The following is a 27,877-nucleotide window of genomic DNA, read 5'->3' as shown; positions in this document are numbered from 1 at the left end:
CTCTGATCAAACATCCTTCTTTCACTCTTGCCTGGGGAATTACAGCCCCTTGAGCTAAACTATATTTAAGCGGGAAACTTCAGGGCTGTGTTGCATTACGTGGTTATTTTGTTATCTATCATCTCCCCTGCACAAACAGAGCCTTGCTGCCACTTGCAGTGCTGGAAGCAGAGAAAATGCTGTTGCACAAATGCTGGTGTGTGTAGGGCTGCTGCTAGTATTTAAACCATCTTGTATTTTAAAGCTGTCCGGAAAACTTGTACTTACAGTTAAGCTGTGATCAGCTGTAACCAATGTTAACAAAAATTCTGTTTAGTTGTACAGACAGGGCATAAGTGCTATACAGAGCTAGGCAAGCTTTATTTTTCCCAAGGGGTCATTTGAAGTGATAGCACAAAATTGCAAGAAGAGCAAGCTTAGGCTGCCTGGAGGTCAAATCTTGTTGGATTTAATGCTCTCTGGATCATAAGACTCTATTTTTGTGTTTTTTTTTTTTTATGAACATCTGCTCAGCCTTCTTGATTGGAAAGCTTATTTTATTTGACATTTGTTTGAGATCTTTTGCTTGGTGATGTAGGCCAAAAGACTGCATGAAATGTGTTACCCTCCTTGAATGCAAGCTTTGGGAAGGAGGCAAGAGGAGTAAACTCCGGGTAGGGTTTGCTGGAATACTGGGAAGGAAGCCAGGTGGTGAGATTCCACTCAGAAAAGAAGGATAAAGTAAGGAGAAATAAAATGAGAGATGAAACTGATGCAAAGAGATGTGGAGGATGGTTGTGGTAGTGCAGGACTGAGGCTATGGTTCAGGCTTAGCATCCTCATCATCCATGTAATACGACATGGGCTCAGCCACATAACTGAGCTCGAGTGCTGAGCTGTGCTGCACCGTGGGATTTGCCAAGCCTGAGCCCGAGGTGGAAACGCTGCCTGTTCCTGCCAGGCGGTGGAAAGAGCGGTCCGACAGCAGAGGCTGCCGGAGCAGCTTCCTGAGTCGCTTCTCCGTGGTACTGCGTGAGCACTCCTTTTCAAGGCAAAGCAAGCATTTTAGTGGTAAACTGACCTGTTTGACTTTGCCTTGAAACAAATTATGGATGTGTTTACAGTAGCGATTTGGCTTGCATCCAGCTTGAGTATCTGACACATCCTCTGGAGACCTTCTCCAGTTGCCTTGTGGTGGTTCAGATCTCAGAGCAGTCTCGCTACAAGAGACCTGAACTCTCCCAATGAAACTAAACCAAAAGTCCTGCTCTGGGAGCACTCCCAGTCAATTACTGAGTCTTGCGTGAAAAATACTGGTTTCTTAAAAGTACCTCTCAGCTGTAATCAAGTGAGCAGTTCTCATCCACTTTAGCATAAAACCAATGAAGACCCCCACACCAGGTTTTTTAGCTTCAAACATTTCTGGCAGTTCGTTCTGGAGTGCTATGTTCCACTCCCCTGCAAAATGTGAGCAAACACTCCTCAGCTTTCTGTTACAGCTGAAAGGCCCTTCAAGAAGATAGTTTCCAGCACTTATAGCAGGTATAGTACCTGAGTGGAACCAAGTGGTTGGCCGTGATGTTTTTAACATGTCCTAATCTGTCTGCGGATCCTCAGGCTGGTTCAGCCAGCTACAGTCACAGACGTACAAAGGAGCCTGGAGAACAGGAGAAATATAGGAGGTGCAAAGACTGGAATTGAAAATAGTCAGCAGATTGAGCAGGTGAAATTGCAACTTGTTAGAGCAGATTTGGGAGGTACAGGATACTGTGGTCCTCATGACTGTGTCTATAGGAAACTGCGTACCTGTGAGCTCTCCCCTCTCTGGTGATATTGTACCTAGAATTACTTCACAGGCCTTTTTAGTCTTAATATACGTATCTACACGAATGTTTTAGCTGAGGTAGAGAGTGTGTTTTTGAAGCAAATGTTCCGGTTGTCCCTGCCTTTTTGTTCTTCACCTCGCTTTGTGGACTAGTCTTGTAGCACCTGAGAATAAATGGGAGGAACTGTTTTGGGAGCACACCAGCTGCAACCTGGCATTCAGTCCCGGGGACCAGGTTGGAGCTACTTCAGCATCCGTATTGGGTGTTTTGTTTAAAAACAAACAGCCTTTCCCCCATCTATATAGTTTCAATTTCAAATGCTTGGCACCGTTTTTTTTCCTTGGCAGAGCCACTTTTGTTGGTCTGTGCTACGCACTGATGTAGCTGTAGCTCCTGCAGTGGGTACGTATTTTGCTTCTCCAGGGAAGGATGCTGAGATAGAGAGATTAAGGGACAGGACCAAACCCAAGAAAATTAGTTATACAAGGTCCTGTCTCCACAGCTCCCTGTATCATGCTGCTAATCCACTCACAGTTAACAGGTGTCTTCTGAAGGTGCATAAGGAAGAAAGGCTGTTTCTGTAAAGAATGCTTATTTAGAACTGTGTACAACTGGCTATCAATTTCACAAGCATAGGAGCTATTCCTTAGCGTATACACCATCTGCCACACAAGCCCATATTGTGTTCCTGTGTCTGAATCTGCCAAAAGTGAACTGATAAGTTTCCTGGGACCCCAAAATTGTGATGCTACCGGGATCAGTGTATTGAGCAACAGCTCCTGTGGCCAATTCCAGGCTGCACTAACAAACTGAAGTTTTACCACTGATGTTTTTTTCTTTTTTTAGTAGTCTTATTTATATATTTAAAAGCAAAAATAAATCCCTACCTTTCATTGCCCTCCAGGATGCTTTGGGTACTGAGACTTGTCCGTGGTGTAGCAACAATTTGTTACTGCTCCGATAATACTTGCACAATTGGGTGGCCGTGCAGGTGATAGGAATTGGGCACCTTAGCACAAAGCAGTCGTGTGGCCATGGAAACTGTAGTCCTCTTCCATAGCTCTGGCAGGCAGTTATAAGAGCAAATCTCTTATTCCCTCTCCCACTCTGCTTTCACAAAGCCACATCCATATCAACATTGGCTTGGATGCGTGCCATCAAACAGGTTGTGCCTCTGAAACACTAAGATCAATGTGGGGTTTGTTAAATTTGGGCTTGCTAGGCCTTCACGCTGTCAGTGTTAAGGCAGTCGGAGGAGAACAGATGGATTGAAGGAGGAAAAGAGGAGTTCTTGCTGAACCATTTGAGGAAGGGAAAGGAGTGAGGAAGGGAGAGGAGTGATGGTGCTCCCAGAGGAAGATATGGAAAACTGGACATACCCTGAGCACAAACTAAGAAAAGGCCATGCAATCTGCCCCAACTATTTGGTGGGGGACCACAAGAGTATCTCCAAGGATCTGAGATAGTCATGTTCTTCTTTGAACCTTTCTTGTCCTGACCACCTACATTACAAGTGTTTTGAGTCAGGGCTTGTTGATTTTATACACACCTCTGGAGTCTTTAGGTACCTGAATGCAAATGAGATGCCCCTGAAGTGCTGGATTGGGGTTTCCCTTTGGAAGGGGAAAAATGTTTCAGCATTTTTTTTTTTTTAAATACTATAGGCTGTTTTTATCTGGAGCGGCTTTTCTTCATCACCACCCCCACCCCCCCTGCCTTATTTATCATGTTGTAGGGATTATTTGAAACTCTGGGGTATATTTTTCTTCCAGAGGGGGAGTTGAGTGGTGCAGCATGAGCAAGGGAGTGCTCTTGCTCTTCTGCATCTTGAACATCCAGTTACCATCATAGGCAAACCAAGCAATTTGGGACTAGATCTGAAGCATGAAAGATGAGATTGTGGTCACCATTCAGTCCAAAAACCAATGAAAACAACCAACCCACTGAATCTGGAGAAAATCTTGGTCTGCACATTGTGCTATATCATACAGGTTAACATCTCAAGGATGAGACAGTTCATGTTACTGAATTATTATGGGTGTATCTGCTGCAAGTGTTCTGGAAACTTGTTTTATTTATTTTCTTTTAGAAGTTTTTCTAACTATCACTTTACATTTATGAGGTAAAGGGTAGGACTGTAAAAATGTATGCCCCACTATTCTAAGTAGAAAGAGATGCTGAAGGAAGACGACTTTTACTTTTGCATTGTGTTAAGAATAAGTGTGTTATGGCAATGCTGTCAATCATCCTGTCCTAGTTTGTATTCTTCCTGGCTCTGCTTTGTTCTTCTTCCCCCTCAGTAATGATGTTGCAGGAACAGTTTCCAATGGTCTTCATGTGCTTCTCCCTCTCCCTCTTCTCTTGCCATGTTGTCTTCTCTCCTCTTCTCTTGCCATGTTGTCTTCTCTCCTCTTCTCTTCCCTTGTTGTCTTCTCTCCTCTTTCCAATTTTCTGCTATCAAATCTTTGCCAGCATCCTTTTCTATCTGAGACTGGGCACCTGAAAGAAAGCAAACACCTGGTAGGACCGAGCAGGAAGCGGCAGAGGGAAGGAGAGCACCATGGCACCTCATGCTTCCCTTGCCACTGACTTTTTTTCCTACTTGGTTGAGAAAGGACACCTTGTGCAGTTACCACATAAGGATGGTTCCTGGGCCATGCCTGAAAGTGTGTTTCATAAGTCTTGCTTACTAGCTGGTATAACTTTATTGACATCCAAACTATTCTTTCCATCTTTACCTTTTGCAGATCATCACCTTTTCCTTTTGCTTCGTCATGTTAGAGGGGTGTTTGTGCTACTGTATCCCTCCTTGCTATGAATGTTCCTATCACCAAACTCCATCCTAGCTTTCTTTCTCCATTACTTATAGAAGCAGTGCTTAATTTTAGTGCTGCTTGGAGTTAGCTTAAGCTATAGAAGGGTGAAGTGAGTCTTAATACAGTCACTTTTACAGTTGTTCACAACCCTTGTTAATGGAAACTAAAATTTGGCAAGATACTTGCGACTCTTCCAAGCTGAAGAGTCAACTGGTAGCTGCTGGTGCATAGGCCTGTCTGAACAACAGATTTGGGAAGATGCCCCTAAAGTGATTTTTTTGACCATGTTGCCATTCAAAACTTTTCTCGAAAGAAGGGCTTAAACCTGTTTCAACCAAAGCATGGAGTTTGCAATATTTATTTCAGAAACTTAAGAAAACTTTCTGGTTTCCATGAGCAAATAGATGATTTCTTCTGCTTCTCGTCACCCCAGACATTGGTAAAACCAGAGCAATCTATGCTGCACATGTTCTTCTGGGCAGCAAGTGTGTAACCAGGGCTTCTAGCAAGGTCATGTACTTGGAGCTGTCCTGGTTTCCTGCCTCCTGGGATGCAGAACATCTCACTGAGCAGCAAACAGGAGATGAAATAGTAGGCCATGAAGTTTGCAAAAAAAAAAACTGCAGTGGGATTTTTAGTCCACTTGTCTGCAGATTAAGCATGTTGCTCATTTATTGTGGTCCCTCTGTAGATTGCAGGACCATGAGCAGCTAACAGCTGGTGCATAACACTTGCTATAGGATGCTCACAGTTTCACAAATGTGGTGCTTCATGACATCATCTAACTGACTTACTGCATGGGAGGTCATTATTCTTGAATCCTGTCTTAGGGAACAGTGCGTCTGTAAAATTACAGAAGGACATGGAGAAACTCGCGTGTACCCTACTCTGTCTCAGAGAGCTCTCTGGAAAAGTTGCCACTTGCATGCCAAAGTAATCTAGATGCAGTGGTGGGAAAACTGGGCACCACACGGAGCAATTTTCTGTTGGATCAGTATGAATTGTGTCTGACCTTCACCAGGTTCCTGGGTAAATAAGTTGCTTTATGCTTCTCTAACCTGAAAGCTTTGCCTGGCCTTTGTCCTGACACCTCTGGTGTCCTTATCTTAATTTTTTTTTTTTCTCAGTTAACAAAATAAATATGAAAGTCCTTAGTACTACATGCTTTCAGGCTGATGCTTGGTGTGAGGTTGTATTGATCTGATGGCTGAATTAACTCTACCTGGTCCAAGCAAATATAACAGATGTTGGAAAGGTAGGGGAAAGGATAGAGCAAGCATTTCTGGTGTAATCCTGTTGATATTGCAGATCTGCATGTGACCCATTCATAGTATGATGTTTCTTCCCCACAAATTACTGCATGTTAGAAATTGGTAGGGCTCTAAAGCAAATCTAGACTTCAGTTAATTTTGGTGGCAAGTAAATACTTCATCTTTGCCTTTTACCTTGTACCCTCCTCTCATCTAGGCAATGAGGTGGAAGGCAAAAGCCCATCCATCATTCACTTTTGGAAACAGTTGTTTTGGTTTTTTTTTCCCCATGGAGCTTCTGCAGTAATTAGTCTGCAAGCTAACCAGGCAGCCTCTTTGGATTTTATGCATCCAGACTTGTAGGATTTATTCTAAACTCAAAGGAATGTTGCTACAAAGTGCGATGTTCTATTTAGAACAGACTTCCTCGCAGTACAAGCTGTTGTACGGTGTGTCTGGAAACAGAGCAAGTAGGCTAGAAACACTGCACTGCAAACCATGTAGGCACACACGAGCCACCCAGATGCTACTGCTGTTCTCCTGGGTGAACTCATCAGTGGTCAAGTGAAAGTTCACGAGAAGTGGCTAAAAATGATGCCTTTTTGTAGTGCGTGAAGGGGTGGGGGGAAGTTGCTGTAGGTTCAAGGCTCTTTTCAAGCATGAGATTTCATTTTTAGCTGATATATCATCTACTCAGGCTTCTTCTGGATAAAATACACTTTCCTGAATAAGGAAAGTAAGCTTGTTAAGGATGGAAACATTATAGACAGAGGCAACACTTGGATACTTTAATTCCTGTTGAAGTTAAGTATCTGATAACATTTCTAGAAGTGTACTGTACTCTGGGGTATGTTCCTCTGCTTTTAAACTTCATATTTAGTATTAGAAATAGAATGTACCCAGTGAAGACTTCACCAGTGACCTGAAGTGACTTCATATAATTTTGTCCTCAGCATCTTTCAACATTGTAATAGAGGAGAGCTAATAGGAATTGGTAAAAGTAGATTATTGCCACAGTTCTGCAGGCAAAATATATTTGTATACATGTACATTCCTTTGTTGAATTTTGGGGATTTAGTTTGCTTTAAGAAGTCAGGTGCAGAACCATAGCCTTTTCCTTTTAAAGGACAGAGATCAGCAATGAACTGTGGAGATGCTGCTACAATGCTGAGTTTTGGTTTGATGTGGGTTATCACTGAGCAAAAATCTGCTGAGGAACTGCAGTGTGTAGGCTGAACTGGATGGTGTTAGAGGTAACTGGCCATGTGAGATTTGACGAGTAAGTTTTCTTGAACCCAAATGCAGTCCTGTGTGCCTGTCTCTTACAGGTATTGTACGACCCTCTTGATGTTTCCTTGTTTCTGTCTTATATCTGTGACACTATTTACCACTTTAAAGAGGCAGTAATCAACTGACGTGAAGCGCTAAGTTAGGACTACAGAATTAGAGACTTTCAAAGCTCTGTTCTGTTTTTTGTGCTCTCCCACCCCCCAACTCTGCTGTGATTTTAAGCTTTTATTCAGGGCTCTTTCCCTGTATTGCTTAATTGTGTTGTATGTGCTCATGCTCACGGGCTCTTTTAGACATGACTAAAATTCAGTGAATTTTGACTTCATGTCTAGCCGTTCCCTCACTCTCCTAGTGAAATATAGAAACATAAAATGTCAATGTGTGATGGAGATTAGGAGAGGAAAAAATCTTATTACCTGTGACAGTGTGACTGAAGTCAAGTCTTGCTTATTAGCTTCATCAATCAAGTGTGACATTTTGTTCCAAGACTTTCTTCTAAAGAACATGAAGTTGAATACAGCCTCGTCTTGGGTACATGGAAATGAAAATACCCTTCTGTACTGAGATGGGAAACTGAGCTCACACAAAACAGGCATCCACTGTTGATCTTTGAGGTGGGTCCCACCAGTGGCTGCGTCTGTTGGTGTCGGGCAAAGCCACTTCTGAGCCAACACAAAGTGCTTTTGAACTCCATGGAACTGGGGTTTGAGGCGACCTGTTCCTGAGAGCCTTTTCAGCAATAGAGCCTTTTCCCAGGATGTGTTCTGAGTTCGAGAGGTCTATGCACTATTCTTGCTGTAACATTCAATGACCTATAAATGACTATGCTGCAATTGAGATGGTCAAAGATCCTCTGTTTTTACTGGGTTTTTAAATATATTTTTAAGTGACTTTTATTCCACCTTTGGGCATGAATGCAAGTTGGAAGGTGCAAGTAGGTATGTATCTATTCCATGGGACAGCCTGATAAACAATACTTGCTGAGAATTAGCATGGCTTGACCAAACTGGGGTCCTAGAGTCATTGGGGTTTTATTTGTATTTGGAGTTTTTGTGTGTTATATTGATACTGGCAGGACTCTTGTAGACCCTTATTCTTGACTTGTAGGTCCCTTAAAATGACTTGTTTATGGTGAAATTGAGTGGTGGAGGCTTTTGGGTGGGAGTGGTGGGGAGCGATGAGGTAGAGGGAATAATCTCGTTTCATCCTCAAGCTAAGCTTGTTTTGTGGGAAACACTGCAAATTGGACGGGATTTTAGTGAGGAGTTGGTAGCTCTTAAACTAATAAAATAGCAGGGAATTGGGCACCCTGTCTGTTGTAGAGAGGACTTGGGTATAACTCAGGATAGCTGAGATCTCCCCATGAGAGTGGCTGTGGGGGAAGCAGAGAATCAAAGGCCAGAAGGGACCTCAGAAGGCCTCCAGCCCAACCTCCTGCTCACAGCAAGGTCAGCTCTGACGTCAGGCTTCTCAGGCCTTCGTTCAGTTGGGGCTTGAAACCTCAAAGGATGGAGACTGCACAGCCTCTCTGGGCAACCTGTGCCACTTCCTCACTCTCCTCTTGGGGAAAAATTTTCACCTTATATCCAGGCTGAACCTCTCCTGTTTAAGTTTGTGGCTGTTGTTTTTCATCTTCCTGCCCTGCACTGCTGTGAAGAGTCCATCTAAGACTTCTAAATGACTTCCCCGCAGGCACTGGAGGTGCTGTTAGAGACCCCCCAAAGCTGCCTCTGCCCCGGGCTGAATAAGCCCATCTTCCCCAGCCTCTCCCCCATCATCTCAGTGGCCTCTGCTTAACTCTCCCCAGTTTATTGGTGTCTTTTGTGTATTGCTGGGGCCCAAAACTAGACAGTGTCTAAATGTGGCCCAAAGAGTGCTGAGGAAGATAATCCCTTCCCTCAATCTACTTACTGACTCTGTTTGTGTTCATGCAGCCCAGAGTGCTGTTGTCTGTCTTTGCATACTGCTGGCTCGTGGCCAGCTTGCTATCCACCAGGACCTCAAGGGACATTTCATAACGTATATCAGCTATTCTTCTCCTTTCTAATTCTAGTTATTGCACATTGGTGTTCAGGATAGAGAAGCACTAGCGTTCCCATCAGAAAAAAAAAATAAAAGGAATAAACAGTAGCAAAACACTTTTGGTGACATAAGGTTCAAGACTGTTGTCTTTCACAAATAAATACATGTAGGCTTTTGAGGTGAATGAGGGATAGGTGGCAACCCAGGATGCTCCTGGTAAGAAATGTTGCAACCTGAAATGAACATCATGATGGTAGTTGGTGGCATTCAGCTCAGAAGAACCTACTTTGAAATTGAAATTGTAACAACTAAACCTAAAAACACATGAATATTTTTTTTTTTCTCTGCACTCAAGATGACTGATGCAATTACTGCTTTCTATTTCAAACACGTTTTTTTTTTTTTTTCTTTTTTGTGAGGATGAACTGTAATCTAATGATCCACATAAACAAAGTCTATATTCAGCCTGCTCATCTTAATGGTTCTGATGATTTGTCTCTTCAGCACAGTTATTCCTTCTTTATAATTAGAATATAAACCTTCTAAAAATGTTTGCAATATGCCACGTGAGTCATTAGCTTGCAAGACAAACATTGTGAAGAAAGCTACCTTGGTTTTATATTTTGGTCTGCAAATATGGTGACTTATATTTAATAATACAACTTTTTCCTTCAGCTGTATCTGCAGCTTTCTTGAAGACGCACAAAGCAAACCCTCAGCTTCAGATAAAGAAGTGACTTTTAAGGCTTACTCTTGACTTCTTACAGCCTCCAGCAACTGTTAACCTTTCAGATTGGTGCATGTTTTGCTATATTACTTGAAAGACCATAAAGAGCCACAAGAATCCAAACAGTTACTGTTTATTTAAGGAAAGCTTCATTTATATTTCGAGACAAATCTTGCAATAGTATCACTGTTCTACGTGTCTGTAGTAGTACTGCTTCTCTTCCAAGAAAAGCTGCAGCTAGTTTTAGGAGGGGAAACTCCTGTCTGGTTTAAGATAAACTGGATGAAACAATTGGCAGTGAATGGGTACGTGGGCATGTTGTGGGAGGGAGGAGGAGGCTGATTTGTGGAAGTGATGTGGTATAGGATAAAATCCTGCAAGCTGAGAAACTTGAGCATATGGGAGATCCAAACTGTGTCCTTGCTCCGTCATCCTCAATCTAGAGCCTTAGAACATGAGTCTCTTCTTGCCAAAGAGCAAACTTTAAACATTGGGCCAAGAGGTTTTCAGTGGTGGATCTGTGTTGTTGGTGTAAGCTGTTTCTAGGGAATTAATGAAAGATAGCTAACAAAGTCAAACCTACTTGCCTTTAGGCTTACTTCAGCTGCGTGACTTAAAATTAGAAAAGGCTGAAAAGCTGCCTGCAAAAGGAAAAGAGGGGAAGTATCTTCCAGGTTCCTCAGTGAGAAAATGTGAGTTTGTATAGCTTAAAGCTGGAACATTTTCTTAGGCTGCAGAAAAACAGCTGCAAGTTCACGAGTGAAACCATGTAAAAGCACAAACTCAGTCTCCCGGAGCGATGGGTGGGTAACGTGGCCAACGGGCTTTTCCCCACTGGGTACCTGCTGGCTCTGGGCGTCCTGCTATGAGTCTGGTGCTTTCTGAAGTGATGTTTCAAAAATGCAGGAAGTTGAGTCTTCAGAAACTTGTATTTCAGTGTCCCCAAATCCATAACTGCTGTCAACTTCTCAACTAAATTGTATAATTGTTGTGCTCTGTCTTTCAACAAGCTCACAAACGTTCATTACCCTGATTATCTGTCACTTGTAGAAATCTTTTTCTCATACGTGTCTTCCTTTCCTATAAGTGGACCCTGAAAACCTTCCTGATCTGCAGACATTCAACTTGCTGAGGAATCTCTTTCCGTAAGAAAACAGAAGGCTGGAAGTCAAGTCCCTCTCCCTGACCACAAATGCTTTTTTGTCCTAAGCACACCTAATGGCAATTGACTGAAACTTTTCAGGCAAAATCTGAAGTGGTGTAAATGTCGTCCAAAGCTATCTATAGCTGCTGCTCTTGTTCACTGAGATGTGGTAACAACTTTACTGGAAATAAAATAGAGTACTAGTTCATTTTGTAGGGAACTTCTTTTTTTTTTTTTTTTTTTTTTTTTTTTGCTTAAAAGAAATATATTACATTTTGAGAGGAAAAGAGGTTGGCAGAAATTAGGTCTTGTGGCTCTGCAGGTTTATGAATAGGTCAACTTACTCAGCTGTGAATTGTAACAATCTTTTTAAAGAGTTTAAATGCTGGTTTTTTCATAGAAAATCTTTATTGAACTCCTTTAGAGGATCACTTATGGAGGTGTATGGAAACGGGGAATGCTGCCCTCCAGTCCTACTGGTTTGAAGATGACTGTAAATTCTCACCTCCTGATGTGGCTTCCCAGCCTAGCCTGGATGTCAATAGCTTAATGCCATGTGTATGTGTGTGTCCACATAAGTGAATTTTTGCAAGAATTGGAGAGCATGACATTAATTCTATCCCTGTACTTAGCAGATGACAGCATTTACAAAGTCTGTCCGACAGACGTTAAAGTAAACTTTTTACCTTATGAACCAAGACAGCAGTATAGACTCTCTGTACTTTTGTTTGTGCTGGAAGTCTTGCCTCTACGTCTTGAAAACCTTCTTGGTAGAGTCAGGTGGAACTTGATTGCTTTGTGCTCCAGTGGAGGAGATTGCTTTTGAGGCCATAGCCTTTCTATTAACCTGGTTATGGGCTGGGTCTGTGCTGTAGGGGACTAGCTGTTGAAGCCTGCAGGGTGAACTGTTCCTCTCCAAGCTGGAGGGCTTTGATGTTGACTTTTGTGGCATCAGGACTTCAGCTGTAAAGTTCCTTTTTGGTGACTTCTCCCCCTGCCCCCTTTTAATTAAAAGGGAGAGAGCAAGAGGAATTACTCTTGTAATTCCAAGGGTGGGCTTTTAAAGACATCAAATATTGTCACTTTTAACCACCTGTCATGCCTGTTGTGTCACTTAGTTATGCTTTTTCTTTGCAACCAGTGGCCTTCCTCTGAGTTTAGGTTTCTCGGTAGAAGGCAGGGGTTTATGAGCAGCAATGTTGACTTCTTAAAACACAGTTTTTTGAAACAGTCTAATTTTTAATGAGCATTCAAAATGAATTTGTAATTGGCTGTAGCTGGTAACTGTTCTTGAAGGGAGAGTATCTTGAAGCTCCTACCACGCCACACTTGGATGAGCCCATTCTTCTCTTGTCTTGTTCAGACAAGAGGAACTTCTCTTCCCTTTAAAGCAGTAGTAAAGCAGCAGCATCATTTTCAGCGAGAACCTTGATCAGAATCAAGAAGGAGCTGACCTCAGAGGCTGAGGCCAGCACGCACTTTTAGAGGGGGTTGATTTGACGTCTCCTGGCACTTCTGGCATGTTCCTTACACTGCCGCCCTTACGGGTCAAATATTGTGGTGAAGCTTCCTTTGTTCAAGTTGATGCTAAAAAGCTGAGACTCAGCTGTGAGAATCTTTCACAAACTGTATCTTTTAAACAGCAAATTATTAGACTGGAGAAGGGGAGCAGGTTACATCCCTTCCAGTTTTTGCCTGTCTCCTGTGCTCCCTGCGCTTGCTGTCGTCAAAGACCTATCAAAAGCTGTAGCAGGAAGTGTTGGGAGCCTGCCTACTGTGTTCATTAAGGAACCGGAGTCTGGTGTTGGCATCTCTCTGCCCTTGCAAGCAGGTGTCACTGCAGCCAGCGACAATTACAGCTGTATTCAGGGGACAGCAACATGATTCAGCCAGTCAAAAACAATATAAATGAATTGAAGCTTTCACAGTTCAGGGATTATATATTTTTAGCAAGCTGTATGTGATGTAATCCAACCAGATAGCTGCATTTTTCTGAACTTAAGCGCTTGTTCTGTTCCTGTCAGCAGGCAACAGCATAATGTAAAACTTGCAAGTTACAAAAGGGAAAGAATATGAAAACAAGGTAGGGTAAGAAGATTTTTATCCCATCAGTGCTGTTAGGTCCTGCAAAAGAAAATAGATTTGAGATTCTCTAGATTTATAACTTTGTGACAAAAGAGGGCCGGACTTTGAAGGCCTGCAGGTACTTTTCAGCACGCTGCATGCAGTGCTAATGAAAAATAGGCTCTTAAATGATTTCTTAACGGCACAGCTTTCATTCAGGCCTTCCTTTGTGTGTGGTTTGTACTAGTACCGAGCTTGAAAGTGTGGTCTTGTTCCCTTTAAGTCTTGGATTAAGCTGTCCCAGTAGCAGACGTGTAACAGTACTCTCTTTTCTGGCAGCAAGTAAAGATGTTTTATTGCCTTTTACAGGATATGAAGTACAGTAATCTGAGAAGTCTGCATCTCGTAGTCAAATATTGCTTGTATATAAATACTCCTTTTTAGAAACCTGAAGTAAAGAGGTGGTGACGGGGGAGAGTCTGCACTGCATGGGCAGCATTATATTTATGACATTTCTTCCTGAATTCTTCCTGTTCCTCTCCTCTACTGGAACTAAATGGTAACCATAATAAAAATTAACTGTAGGACACCAAATCTCAGAATGGATGGGCAACATGGTCAACTGTATCTAAGACGTCATATGTATCATTTAATAAAGTTGGTCACCAGGGAAGTTGATTACCTGACATCTCCTGTAGTGAATTAAATCAGGACCCAGTAGCAGCTCTTTGCTTACGTGCTAGTTTTGCCCAAGGTCTCCGAGTGATGTTGCAAATTCTGGGGAACAGAGGGCTTTTAACAGCAGAGCGAGCCAAGTGTCTCTTGAAACTGCCACTTGGAAGCTGCTGTGAACCAGACAGGTGGTTGAAGAACACAGGAAGTGTTTGAAATGGTCTAGATTTTTCTTCAAGCTTTCTCACTTAATTCTGTACTCTTATTCAAATTTTTTACCTTCTGAAAAGAGATGTGAATAGTATAGTCTGGTCAAAGTATGTGCTCAGGCTGCGGAGTGTGAACAAATTATGATTTTTTCATTTTGTTTTTATTGACATGAGATTTCTTAACATCTTTCCCATGTATTTTCATAGATGTTTGTTTCAAGAGCAATTTAGAAAACTGAAGTACTGCTTCTTTTTCTCTGTTAGTAAATACATGTCAATTTTATTTCTACAGCACTGATATCACCTGCAAAGAAGAGGTCATCAGTGATCAATAGATTACGGCTCCAGCAACACAGACCAAACCGTCACCATGAAACACTTCCTGAGGTAACTGTTCTGTATTTTTTCAAGTGTTAAATTATTCTAATTACTTCTGTGCTGCAGTGAGTTAAGTGTTTTAGCTGTTACCAGTAGTACGGAAGGTGTAAACTAGTTTATACTAGATTGCTGCTTTCTGTTCACCTAGATTTCACTATTTAATTAAAGCTGTTTTTAATTTAAAATTTCCTTTCCAGTTCTTTATAGAAGCAAAGCATGTGGGAACTGTCTTACGGGATTGGAGCAGTGATGCATCAAATCAGTAGTGCCTAATATGTCAAGGGAAAATAGGAGAAACAGTAGCATAGAACAGTGTTTGAAGAATGCTGGGTTTTTTCATTCCCATTCTTGTCTGCTGTCTGAATTTTTGGAGTGTTAGTTGTGAAAGTGGAGAAGGGGAGATGCTTGGTGAAGATGTGCAACTGTTTTTGAAGCCTATTGTGCTCAATTTGGGGAGAAATATCTATTACTTGCTCCTATGTATGACTTGCAGTTGTTTCTCTGTAAACCAGGGGTAGTACGGGGGACTTGCAAACACCAGCCGCAGGTGCAGAAAGCCCACGTTGTCTCTGTTCTGTATTCAGTGGAGAGAGTTGAGCGCTCCTAGAAACTAATACAGATCAAGAGCTTAATTTGTGTATAAACCAAAGAAATCATATTCTGTCATGATGGGAAAAACCTTTTCAAGAGGGCTGAAACATATGCTTCTGTATAGAGCATCTGTCACTGTATTTTCCTGTCTTTTTAGACTGTTTATAGCAAAGAATCTTACACACTATGAATATCAGCATCATTACCTCCAGGCTAATGATTTTGCTGCCAAGTCAGCCTTGGCTTAAGCATTTCTGTGGAATGTTTGGGTCAGTTTCCTGGGGTATCTTGAGCCAGCTGCAAAAGGACCCTGTAAGCAGGACATACACAGGTTAAAAGTATAAAGCAATTATTTATTTGCTAACACCCACAAAAGACAGCTAAGATTTAATGAGCCATCAGGCTAAGCATTAGTGTGCTCACCACCCTGACAGGCACCAGTCAGGAGGGAAAGCATTGGCCCCTGCAGCTCCGTGGCACTGATCCTGGGTAGATCCAAGTCTTCCACCAACTCCATTGATACTGGTCCAGTGACCTGATGGTTAACAACTAGCCTGGCTAATGTCCCTGCAGTGCTTTTTCCTTGTACAATTTTATAACATCCCATGTTAGAGCCTTCCTTCTTGGATCCTGCTAATGATTTCCATCTCAGCAGTCCTACCTCTATAATTTTTACCTTTCTTTCTCCACAAGACTTGCTTAGCAGCCTGGCCCAAGGTCACACAATGGTGCCATATGGGATCTGGGCCATGAATCCTGCATAAATGGGACTCTACCATCCTGTGGCTGGGGTGGGAGCCTCCAACTGGGGTCACAGAGGGTGTAGTGGCTTGCCCCCTTAATGGCCTGGTATCTTTTGAGCATAACGTAATTTTGCTCCCTCCTGATGGAGAAGCTGAGCTGCTGACAAGTTCTAAGCTGCCAGCTCTTCCCTGACTACAGTAAACACTTTGCTTCTCCCTTTAAACTGCCTCTTCTGCCTTCCTTTGGCTGTCCTGGCCCCTTGGTGTTTTTTCCTTGTTGGAGAATGCGCTCTGTTTTGAATATTTGTGTTCCTGAAGTTGTCTTGAGGAAACTACCTCCTACTTCTTTTCATGGTATTTCTAAAGTCAGTGACTCCTAAAAGATTTGAGAAGTCTTGATGGTGTTAGCTTCTCTTAGGTAGCCAAGGTAGATCTTCTGAAAAGCAATTGCTTGTCTAAATAGCACAGTTCAGGACTTCATTATGGAAAGTCCAGTATTCCAAATGCTGAACAGAAAGTCGGATTAAAGAGGGGTGGGGGAATACAGAATGCCTTGAATAGGAAAACACTGTTAAAATAGGAAAGCTATTCTGTTTACTTACAAGCATCTGGATTTTCATGTTTTCTGTTAATCCTTTGACATGAACTGATATGATATGAGTACTATACTCCTCATATTTTATAAATATAGAAGAAATATGGGGAGATTATGAAATAAACTGGGGTTATCCTCCAAGAAAAGCACTTACTGGGGATAGTGAGTCCTGTTGTATGTGTTGTGGCTGCAGGTTTGTGTGATAGGGAATAAGCTTGGAGCTTCAGGGAGATCTATGTGCAAGACAAGGATATTACGCCTTCCAGCTTGGAAATCAGCTGGAAAATAAACAAGTTAACATATATTGTGTCCCCTAGTGTTTGTCCGTTACCAGTAGCAGCAGCCGCCCAGGAGCTTGCTAAAAGCATCCTTAACGGTTTGAAGATCAAATGCAGGGCTGAATGTGGTGTACTGATGGCAAGGACTACTCAGTGGCACACTGTTTTCCTTGTTGCACAACATGGAGCAGGCACTGGACCGATGCTGATGGCATAGATTATCTCTGTGTTTGAAACCAATGAGTTTAGTTAAGTCTACACAAACTGCAACTCATGTTGTTGACTGCAACATAGAAAATGCCATAAAACAGATGGAGAGAGGAGCAGGGCTTTCATCTGTAGAGTTAAGATAACCTGTCACTGCTCAGAGAGAGCAGTTGAGTAGTTTACCTGCAGCAACTTCATGCAGCAGATACTCACTGGAGACCCAAGGAGCACTTTCAACAGTGGCTTTCAAATCCAGCTTGTTGTAATGGAAGACTCTCACCTGTAGGCAGATGCCACTCAGCTCTGACTTAGGTTTGTGTACGGGAGGCACACTGTAGTCTCTGCTGCTACTATCAAAGGGCAAGTCTGCATATGCCGCATCAGGGGTCTCTGCTACTGGAGTTTGTCTTCTAAACAAAGTATTTCAGATGTGAGTACAGATAATGAGGAATTAGTGTAACTTGCATGCTACTTTTGCTGTGCCTACTATTCATCTGTTGGACCATTGACATGGCTTTTTATAATCAGGTTGACATTTTCTGTCTCTCTTTTGACATACTGATACAAAATAGACTGAATTGTCTTTTTTTCCTCAGACTTCTCCATTTAAGATGCCCTATTTAGTCTTCAACTATTCTGTGATTCTGTGGTTAGTGAGGTTGAAAGACAGTTCTGGAAATCATCAAGTCCAACCCCCTTGATCAAAGCAGGGTCAGCTACAGCAGGTTGCTTAGGGCTGTGTCCTGTCACATTTTGAACATCTCCAAGGACAGAGACTCTGCAGTTTCTCTGAACAACCTGTTCCGATTGTTTGATGACCCTTACAATTTAAAAACGGTAACAAAACTAAAACAACACCCTTACGTTTAAATGCAATTCCTGCATTTCTGTCTGTGCTCATTGCCTCTTGTCCTGTCAGTGGGCACCACTAAGAAGAGTCTGGTTTAGTCTTCTTTACTACTCCCATCAGGTATTACCCCCTCAGGACAGGAAAGTCTTGGACCTGTTGGAGCGGGTCCGGAGGAGGGCCACAAAAAAGAGCAGAGGTGCTCCAGCCCTCTGATATGGAGGCAGGCTGAGAGAGCTGGGGTTGTTCAGCCTGGAGAACACAAGGCTGCGGGGAGACCTTATTGCAGCCTGTCAGTAAAGGGGGCTTATAAGAAAGATGGGGACAAACTTTTTAGCAGGACCCGTTGAGATAGGACAAGGGGTAATGGTTTTAAACTAAAAGTGGGTAGATTTAGACTAGGTGTAAGGAAGAAATTTTTTACAATGAGGGTGGTGAAACACTGGAATGGTTTGCCCAGAGAGGTGGTAGATGCCCCATCCCTGGAAACATTCGAGGTCAGGTTGGACAGGGCTCTGAGCAGCCTGATCTAGTTGAAGATGTCCCTGCTCATTGCAGGGGGGATGGACTAGATGACCTTTAAGGATCCCTTCCAACCCAAACCATTCTATGATTTATGCACATAGATAAGATCCCCCTGAGCCCCTAGCTCTCATCCTGTCCTTCTAATCACCTTAATCACCTTCTACAACAGATGTCCTTAATCACCTTCATGGCACTTTGTTGAACTCTCTCCAGTATGTCCATGTCTCTCTAGTGCTGGGGAGCCCAGCGCTGAACACAGCACTTCAGATGTGTCTCACCAGGGCTGAGTATAGAATACGATCAGTGTGATCCACAAATACATGGAGATTTAAGGGCCTCACATGAAAGGCAATGGAAAAGGTAAAACTTTGAACGTTGACTGCTCTTCCACAATTGAAGCAATTGCTTAGTTTTGTACAAGTAACACTTGTACATCCTCATATTTAAAGGAAGTAAAAAGATGTTTGCTTCATGCCATTGACAACACTGGCTAAACTGTTTTACGTGAAGGTGTTGAATTTTTTCCTACCAATATTTAAAACAATAGACAAGTATGCAATATCCCTTTAAAAACTTATAGCATAATGTTTTATTGTTCTTGAGGTGTGGGGTGGGCAGTTTGGTTTTGGGTTTTGTTTGTTTGTATGTGGTTTTTCTCTTTAAGACATACTTTGAAAGGTAGTCTTTACCTATTGCAAAATGGCTCGACTCTGAAGTTACCTATCTTTGCTAACAGTCTCTACTTTAACTGGAAAGTGAAATTGTCAATGTAAAAGTAACTTAACAAAAAAGTATCTCAGTACATTTCTAACACAAAGTTCAGCCATTGAATGGACGATAATTAAAAAGATAGGAGAAGATACGTGTTGTGATGCCATGTAGTAAAGACTGCTTTTAATAAACTGAAGTCCTACAGCATTTGAACAATTGCAAAACTTCAAAATAAGTCCTAAATTGAATCGGTTGCTTGTGCAGTCTCATTTCTCAATCTGAAATACTTCCCCTATTCCTGCCTTTCCCAGGACTGTATTGCACATCTGAATAGCGAAGAAAGGGGCTGTGCTTACACTAACAGTGGCTACATTGACATATAGATCTTTTATAAGAATATAATTTTTTAGACTAGTGGATCCTTAATGTAACAGAAGTTCATCTCTAGCTTTTCATCTACCTGTTTTCAACAGCTGTTGCTTTCCAGTGGAAGGAGAAGGGTTTTTTTAAACAGACAGTCCAACCCTCGGAGTAACTGCAAACCCCTAAATTTAAGGGAGTGCTGTTGGCTGGTAAACTACAGGACTGTTATGCTCATATCTAATTCAAGGCAATGTCTAAATGAAAATAGCTATTCTAAGTTTCTTTTCTTTCTCAGCTTGCTCTGATAGGAATTATTCCTAAAGTCTGAAATATTACTTATGAAATAATAAAACTGTTTCTCAGTGAAATACTTAATCTTTCAGTGCTTTCTTTTTTCATAAAGGGGTTTTGAGGAGTCTGTCAGTGACACTTCCACTTTGACTCTAACTGATCTTAAACATCTGAAATAGTAACAACTTGGAGAACCAACTGTAGCAGACACTTAAGGTTTTTCAATAAATCCTAGAAACTTGACACCTGCTCTTGATCTGCTGCAAAACAGTCTGTAAGCACTAGCAGATTTTAAGCGTAAGTTCTGTCTTACTGGAGTCACATCAGATAAAATGAAAATCAAGTCAGCAAAAAGCAAGAGCAGGAAAAGTGTGGAAAGCTGCTGTTAAAAACTACTCATGTCTTAGTTGCCACAGTGACTTGCTTTCATGTCTAAATGGAGAGAGAAGGTGGATTTCAGTTGTCAAGTTTGCAAAGGCACGGACTGAAAAAAATTTCTTGTGTTTTAAAGGAGCTAATAGCAGGTTTGCCTATGGCAGAAATGGTGATTGGTACATTACTTCTTGGTTGGCCTTGTATACAAACCGTAAGTTATACAAATAAACCGAAGTTAGTCAAGTTAATTAGCTCCTAACAGGGTAGTATCACTTGCTTGCTGACCTATTTGGACAGCTTGTCATCCACAACTAACTCGTGTGTCCTTGACTTCTCAAGCCGTAATTGGAATTCTCAGGAAGGAAATGTTGATGTGTAATGCTTTCTTCTCTGAGCTGAGTATGTCCTTCAGGAAAAATAGTTGTGTAAGAGTCTTTCCTATCCATAGGACCTAAAACAGGACACACAGGAAAGAAAATTATGTATAAGTAGATTCAGTGACTTTTATTTCATTCTTTTGAACTAGTGGGGTTGGGGTGGGGGGAGAAGGGGGTTGTTGGGTTTTGGTTTTTGCTTGCTTTTTTTCCCCCCTGATTTTAAGTCCAGCCACTAGCATTGGGTATCTAGTTGACGTTTTCATTTCACCCAAAGTAGTTGTTTTGTTTGTTACTAGCTCTGAAAATACTAAGGTTCTGAAATTACCAGGGGGAGGGAATAAGCACCTTCTATTTTATGAGTTTCAAAAGTGTTGCATAGTAATTAATCTCTACTTCCCTTCATGTCAGCGAAATACCGCATGTTGCATTATACATATATCTTTCTACTTAGGCAAACATACTTCACATAGGAAAGAGCTCCATAGAAATATTAGACAGCTTTGGAAACCTTTGCTCAGTTTTGCTCCTGCCTGTTTATCATGGAGAAGGCTGGCTAACACCAGTCACCTTTAAATAAAAAGACAGATTTCATGAAAATATGTCATACTGTCATTGGAGAGAGATGTAAATTCTAATAACCATTATGTGTGGCATTCTCATCATGCTGACCCACATCAGCTGAGCTAGTCGAGGCCAAACCTTGAGACTCCTTGTTGAGAAGCACTTCTGTCCTTCCCTTTGCAATGCCAGGGTGTGAAACAGCATGCTCAGTTCTCTCTTTCTTGCTGCCATGTGCTTTCTTACCCCAGACAGAGCAGCATGCGCTGTGGAGAATAGAAGTGCTGTGACTGCAGCAGTGTTACTCTTACTTTGTGCTCTTTTTGGCTCTAAATTTCTGTGTCTTGCAAGGATCCTAGCAATTGTAGAACTCCCTTTCTTCATCCTCTCCCTTGTCGAAGAGAGCTCTCCAGAATCTCTGCCGAGCCCCGTTATTGCTGATATAGATTGGTTGCTTGCCTGGTTTTGCAGCATTCCTGATAGTCCTTGCAAGGTACTGACTGCCTAAGTCTTTTTTTGGTTGAAGCTATTCTCGGCAGAAAATTAGAGCTGGGAAGCAGAGTGACATACAGCAGGGAAGATATGAAAGAGTTAAAAGTAGAAAAGCAAGAAGAAGGAGAGGTTAAATAGATGCATATACCAGCCCTTAACTGATGTTTCCTAATTATACAGAAGAAAACTTTACATTTCTGTGGCACTTCAGGCTATTGTGGTGGTAACTTTAAGCACTGGGTAGTATTCAATAAGTCTCTTCCAGACATGCAAGAGAATACTTACGCATTTCAGAATGTTTTGTTGTTTTGACTTTTTTGTTGTTGTTGTTCTTGCAACCCAAGTAACAAGTATATTTTTCTGTAATAATGACTTCAGAATTTAGTGACCTTTTCTGTGAGCCAAGTTGGCAGAACTGTGCGGAGTTGCGTTGGTATTGCTCAGGAGCTAACAGGTAGCTTCTGATGTTGAAGTGATTGGCATCGACGACTGGGAACTGTAACCCTGACTCCTCATGGGAGGATGGCTGCATGTGCTTCCACTCATACAGCACCCTTGGCAAGGGAACTGCCCATTCATTGGGCCTGTGTGCATCAGCATCTTATTATGCAGATTTTTCTTTGTTTTACCTGAGTAAATGTTTGTATGAACTCTTGTAATGCACTTTGCATGTATAAACACAAACCTGTAGGTCTGTACAGCTGCATGTCATGCAGGAGGAGGACAAGGAGCTTGTATCAGGATGAGGAAGAGTAGAGTGCAAGTCTCTGAGGAACACCTTCATTTCTGTAATACTTCTGTTCTTAAAGCTCACCTCAGGATCTGAAGTATCACTGTACATGACTACACAAACTGCTAGTGAAGCACACTATTTTCTGTACTGACAAAACCTTCAAAGGCAAGCAGGGAAAAAAAAAAAACAAACGTGGAAGAGATTGAGTGGAGAGGAGGTTTGGAATCAGACTCTAAAACAAACCAGAAGCTAATGCCACTGTGCCATAGACACGTGGCTCATGCTACACTTCCAAGTGGGTTCTTGTTCATGTTTTGTTTTATAGCTGCCGGTGTCTCCACTGTGCTTACACGAACTGAAGTGCACAGCAGCTAAAATAAAACCTGTCCTATTTAATCACTAGTGTGCTTTTATTACAGGACTTCTGCAAGCAATAATTCCCTTTTATAAAGAACAACCCCTTGAAACCAAACTTGTATTACGTTTTATGCCGTTCATGTTACAAACAGAAGATTTCAACTGTTGTAAGCTTGAGATGACTGAGTAGCAGAAAATTGAAGGTATCCACAAAGGCTAACTTTCTTCTATAAGCTACCTAGTCAAAACTAGTGTTTGTCTGCTTTATTAGTAATAGCTGCTAAGTATATTTTAGTGAATCACAGATACAGTGTTCACGTGCTATAGTGGCATTTTTTTTAGTAGATGCATTTTTATTAGTTAATGTTTGTGCAAACCATAGCTAAAACAAAACTTCAGTGGGGAAGGTGGTTGCAACCATGGAAGATCACAGCTCTGTCCCTTTTAGACTTTTTCCTTTGATTTGCAGATCTGTCATTGAGCCTAAAGGCAGCAACATATAACTCAAATGTACCTAACAACTTTTTTTTTTCTACTTTTTTTTTTCCCCCTTGGAAATTTATCCACATCACACAATACAGTAAAAAACAAGGTTTTTAATTAATGAAATGAGTTGTGATGTTTCAGCCCTGGAGACAATTAAGTGCAGGCATGAACTTTCTTAAAGGAGCTGTGGTTTTTGTGGGAGCTGCCTTGCTCATTAGCAGGAAATCTTCTCACATGGGCTGTTAACATGAAGTTAAGTGAGTCTTTCCTCCCTTCTTTCCATACAAATTAGCTCTCTAGGTAGTGAGTTGTTCTAATAGAGACTTAACCTTTAGAAACAAAGCAGGCCAAAAGAAAGCAAGTTTAACTTCTACTGCAAATGTATGGTGAAAACCCAGAACTTTGTTATACTACACTCCACCTTCCAGTTTGGCATTAATCTCTTGTATTCGTTTCTCTGGACCTTCAGCCTGAGTACAGAGCTGGGCTATGCTGAGGAGGCTGAGGGCGGGCTGTAGGTTGTGTTTGGATTCTTCAGGGATGGTGGACTAGTCAAAACTGTGAAGGTTGATATGAAATGTCTGCTGGAAAACCAACATGCCCAGTGTTAGCCTGTGAGTTTTTTTCAAGCAACTAGCAAAGATTGAGGTTGAAGGCATTAGTTGACTTTGTGTGAGATGGACTCTTTAACTGACTTACACTTATGACTGTTGGAAACTTAAAGAATGGCTGCTGGGCTGGTGATGGACTTGCCTCCTGGTGACTGGTCTTGTTCTTAATACTGAAGGTGATCATCTGCTGTGAAGCACATATGAACTCCTCAAAGTAGTGTGTTCTGGCATGTCTTGGGGGGAGACGACACCCAAATATTTCAGTGTCAGCATCTGAAACTTTTTTGCTTGTCTAAAACTTGATTCCAGCACGGGAGTGATTCCTCATTCTTTAGGTTTCACTTTGTATCTAAAATAGAGGCTTCCTGTTGCATAAAGACAAGGGAGTTGCCTGCATGCAGGCAGTGTTAAATGAATTAACTAAAAGTGTGAAGATAAAGTGGATGCTTTTAAAGCATGTTAAATACTTGTGTGGATGCCCTCCATTTAGACATAAAATGGCTTCAGTTCCCTTAGCTTAATCCTCCTTCAAAGGGGATTAAGCTAAAGTGAACATAAAGTAGATTAAAGTTCTGTGTGGACATTAACATGAGTTAATTTATCTTCCCTTCCCTGAATGTCCTTCTACACCACGCCCTTCAGGATGTTTTAGGAAGTGATGGAGCTCTTCAAGCTTTATTAAAGCTATAACTGATTTGAGTATCTGGAATTCAGTATTTCAGAATAACCAGTGCACTCCATTAAAAAGGATAATACAGAGTCTCCTAACAAATAACTGTCCTTTGAAAGCATGTGGAGGAGATAATGGGTTAATGATGAATACACTACACACAGGCTTAGAACATAATGGACCGATTATTTTTGACCATTTAATGGCAAGCTAGCCTATCAAAGCTGTATCGATGTTTTTCCATAATATAATCACAGAGAGGTTGAGGTTGGAAGGGACCTCTGGAGGTCATCTAGTCCGCCCCCCCGACTCTAGCAGGGCCACCTAGAGCCAGTTGCCCAGGACCACGTCCAGATGACAATGTTCCTGTTGTCAGGTCTTTGCAATTTACTTTTTCTGAGGTGTGCTTCTGAACCCAAGGGCCCTGGGGGGATCCTGCCCCACCTCAAATCCTGGTGCACCCTGTGGGGGTTGACAGTTGGGTAACTTGGCAGGATCTGTGCCTTCATAGCCATAGAAACAAGAGAGCTAAATTGTGTCCAAATAAGTTGTAGCCCATGAAATCTGTTTTTGGTGTGTGTTATGTAATTGTGGTAGTGGTATGTGGGCTTTGGTAGCAGCTGCCATGCTAACAAACTTTAAAATAGAGCATTTCTCATGTACACAGCCTTTTTCAGGCTTTCCTAGGATCACAGGATAGTTGAGGCCGGGAGGGACCTCAGCAGGTCTCTGGTCCAACCTCCTGCTCACAGCAGGTCAGCTCTGAGGTCAGACCAGGCTGCTTGGGGCTTCTTCCAGTCAGGGCTTAAAAAACTCTGGGGAAGGAGACTGCACAGCCTCTCTGGGCAACCTGTGCCACTACTGACTGTCCTCATGGGGAAAAAGCTTCTCCTTATACCTAGGACCTCTTATGTTTCAGCTTATGACTGTTGTCCCTTGTCTTCCTGCCCTGCACCACTGTGAAGAGCCCGGCTCTGTCTCCTCCGTGATCTTCCCACAGGCACTGAGGGCTGCTGTTAGGTCCCCCTGAAGCCATCTCTGCTCCAGGTTGAACAAGCGTGGCCCTCCCAGCCTTTCCTCGCAGGGTCTGTGCTCCAGCCCTACCATCTCGGGGGGCTTCCAGTGAAATCCATCCAGTTTGTCAAAGTCTGTTTTGTATTGCTGGGGCTCAAAACTGGATGCAATATCTAAACAAGGGCTTTCTTGGCTTACTGTCAGTTCTGTGCTTTGACAAATTGCACAGCATCAGTGCTGTGTAACAGCTGATCTTGGGAAGAACTGGCAGTCCTCAGGACAAGTTCTTCAACACCTTTTCTCCTGAAAGGGGGGAAGCTTTAGTTTCCTTAATTGTTGCTCTTTACTCTTAGAGACCTGACATGAGTGTTGATTCACGTTTGTCAGGATAACCGGCCACTCTGCTTGGAGCAGCTGGATGCAGAGGCAAAGCTAAGCCAGGGTGTAGTAGCTCCCTGGATCCTCAGCAGCCATCGTGACAGGGTGAGCTGTGCCCCCTTCTCATGTAGTCCTGTTTCCCCAAAGCATTAGTAGGAACTATATGACCTTTTATTTTAAGGGGACAAACAGTTTTCTAGAAATACTCTTTTGAGAACTCCTAGAGTTGACTTATTCTGTGCTTCCAGTTCTGGTGCTTTGTGCGTGGTTTTGGGGTTTTTTTGTTGTTGTTGTTGTTGCCCGAGACTAAAAAGCATGGTTTAACACTTACCAGGATAAATGTTTGCAGTGTGAATGCTGGTTTTGCTTTAAAGGTGCCCTTAAGCAACGGGAATTTGGGGTGAGGAATACCTTCTGTTTGGGTGGTCACATTGTTGAAACAAACTCTGCTCAAGACTCTTATTTTCAGGCTTCTTCTTTTGCCAGGATGTTTGTCCAGGTATGCCTGTACTTCTATTGCAAATGTTTGTGGCGCTGCCTGAAATTCGTGGTCAGGAAACTAACGGGTCGATGTGAATTGCAAAGGATCTGTTACAATACCAAACCTGGAGCTGCCAGAACTATGAAAATAGGTAACTGCAAAATACTTAGTTCTGCATGCCTTTGTGCCTTTCTGCATGTGCTAAAAATAGCATGACTTCATTCTTATAAATAAATAGTTAAATGAATCCAATATAAACTTAGCTTGTCTGACATGATGCTTTCAAATACTGTTCTCTTACAGAGGCATCACTGAAAGGTTCAAAAAGTAAGGTGAGTGAAAGAACCCATCATTCACCTTTTCTATTGTGTCCTGTACAGTTGGTTTGTTCAGTCTGCTGTTTGCTCACCCCAAAAAAATCACTGTAAGGTTTGGTATGATTTTACATTAAAACCATCTTCTACTGAAGAAGGTCTTGTGTCTGCAATAGCAGATCTTGCAAAGTCAGGGAGAGTGTCCTGGGCCCCAGGGACAGGCATGCTGTGGCACTGATGGAATCACGGGGGCAACAGGCCATGGTGGAAACGATAAGGGTGATGTGTTGTCATTTAGGGTTTCTTGGCTTGATTCCTCATCCTGTCTTAGAATTTCTGTAATCTGCAGTCAGTCACTTACTTTACGCCTCAGGTTTTTTGTCTGGAAAGCAGGGGTAAAAGGGGCTGAAGGCAGCAGTACCTAGATAGCCAAGACAACTTTGTTCTCTCCTTTCCTTTTAAATACATTAATGGAGAAGAGCCTCTGTCACTTCATCCTAGCACACTGCTTGTGCTAACCTAAATTCTTCTCACAAAGCATTTGTGTATATGTTAAATAGCATCATTCAGCTGTTCATTTCTCTTTGGCATGAGAATCACTGATGTTGAAAAGCTTACCTCAGTGTTAGCAAAAATGATGTCACATAGCTCATAGTGCAACATGGTGCTTCCAGATGTACTTCTAGCACAAACAGAAAGGCAGAATCTTATTTAAAAGCCTGCATTTAAGCAATTGTGTAGTTTTGAGACAAAGCACCAGAAAGTTCAATTTTTTGGAAGGCATGTTGATTTTTGAATACTGAACTTCCAGGGGCATCTTTACAAAGTGCAATGACATGCAAGAGAAAGGAAAAATGTTTTACTGTCTTGCTACAACATGTTGGGAGAGGGGGTGTCAAATGAAGGCTAGCAATTCCAGTGTAATTAGGCAGATGGTCTGAAGCTGCTTCTTGATCAAAGGCTTCAGTGCAGATGATCTTCACTGGCAGCTGCCGCAGAAATGTGATAGACTGACTACAAGGCCATGGCAAAGCGATTCGAGTTCTTACAGGGCTACTGCTCTGAAACCAGTCAGTAGGGTTTAGTAGTCTATTCAGTAGTGAATAGACTGGAAAGGTGTGTGTATATATGTTGAGTTGGGTCTTCTAGGCTCTTCATCTAGAAGCTTTTGGGTATCAAATTTACCATTGTTAACTTCTATTGAATAATAGCTTCTATAAGAATTAATATGTATTTAAAACCTCTTTTTAGCGGCTGCAAACTTCAGTAAGTGTTCACCCTGATGCTATTGAAAAAACTATAGATGACATCATGGAGCTGAAAAGGATTAATCCAGATATAAATCCACAGTAAGTTCATGCTTTCCTTACAAAACAAATGGGAATTATTGATTTCTTCAGTGCCTAGGTCCATGGAGAGCTAGTTCTCCCTAGCTATTGTGGCACACAATTTGAAGATGAATTCTGTCTCTCAGCATAAAACTCCAGCTTAAGCTTTGCTGTC

General features: G+C 42.0%; 1 protein-coding gene across 5 annotated transcripts in view; it reads left to right on the top strand.

Moving 5' to 3' along the window:
* Nucleotides 1–27,877, top strand: part of ELMOD1 (ELMO domain containing 1) — a 52,305-nt gene that overhangs the window by 4,454 nt on the left and 19,974 nt on the right. For 4 of the 5 annotated variants that reach the window (XM_087758821.1, XM_087758822.1, XM_087758820.1 and 1 more), the window contains exons 2-5: nucleotides 14,292–14,386; nucleotides 26,066–26,211; nucleotides 26,364–26,392; nucleotides 27,626–27,723. In XM_087758821.1, coding sequence (XP_087614947.1) covers nucleotides 14,370–14,386; nucleotides 26,066–26,211; nucleotides 26,364–26,392; nucleotides 27,626–27,723 — 290 coding nt within the window. In that variant the 5' untranslated portion in view covers nucleotides 14,292–14,369. Of the gene's footprint in view, nucleotides 1–14,291; nucleotides 14,387–26,048; nucleotides 26,212–26,363; nucleotides 26,393–27,625; nucleotides 27,724–27,877 lie in introns of all 5 variants that reach the window. The other variant, XM_087758823.1, reaches the window with a different exon arrangement.

The sequence above is a fragment of the Nipponia nippon genome, unplaced genomic scaffold (assembly GCF_047370975.1).
Source record: "Nipponia nippon isolate SJK-2023a ecotype South Korea unplaced genomic scaffold, ASM4737097v1 scaffold_2, whole genome shotgun sequence".
Taxonomy (NCBI): domain Eukaryota; kingdom Metazoa; phylum Chordata; class Aves; order Pelecaniformes; family Threskiornithidae; genus Nipponia; species Nipponia nippon.
Note: the sequence above shows the minus strand (reverse complement) of the source record. Positions and strands in the feature narration are given on the sequence as shown.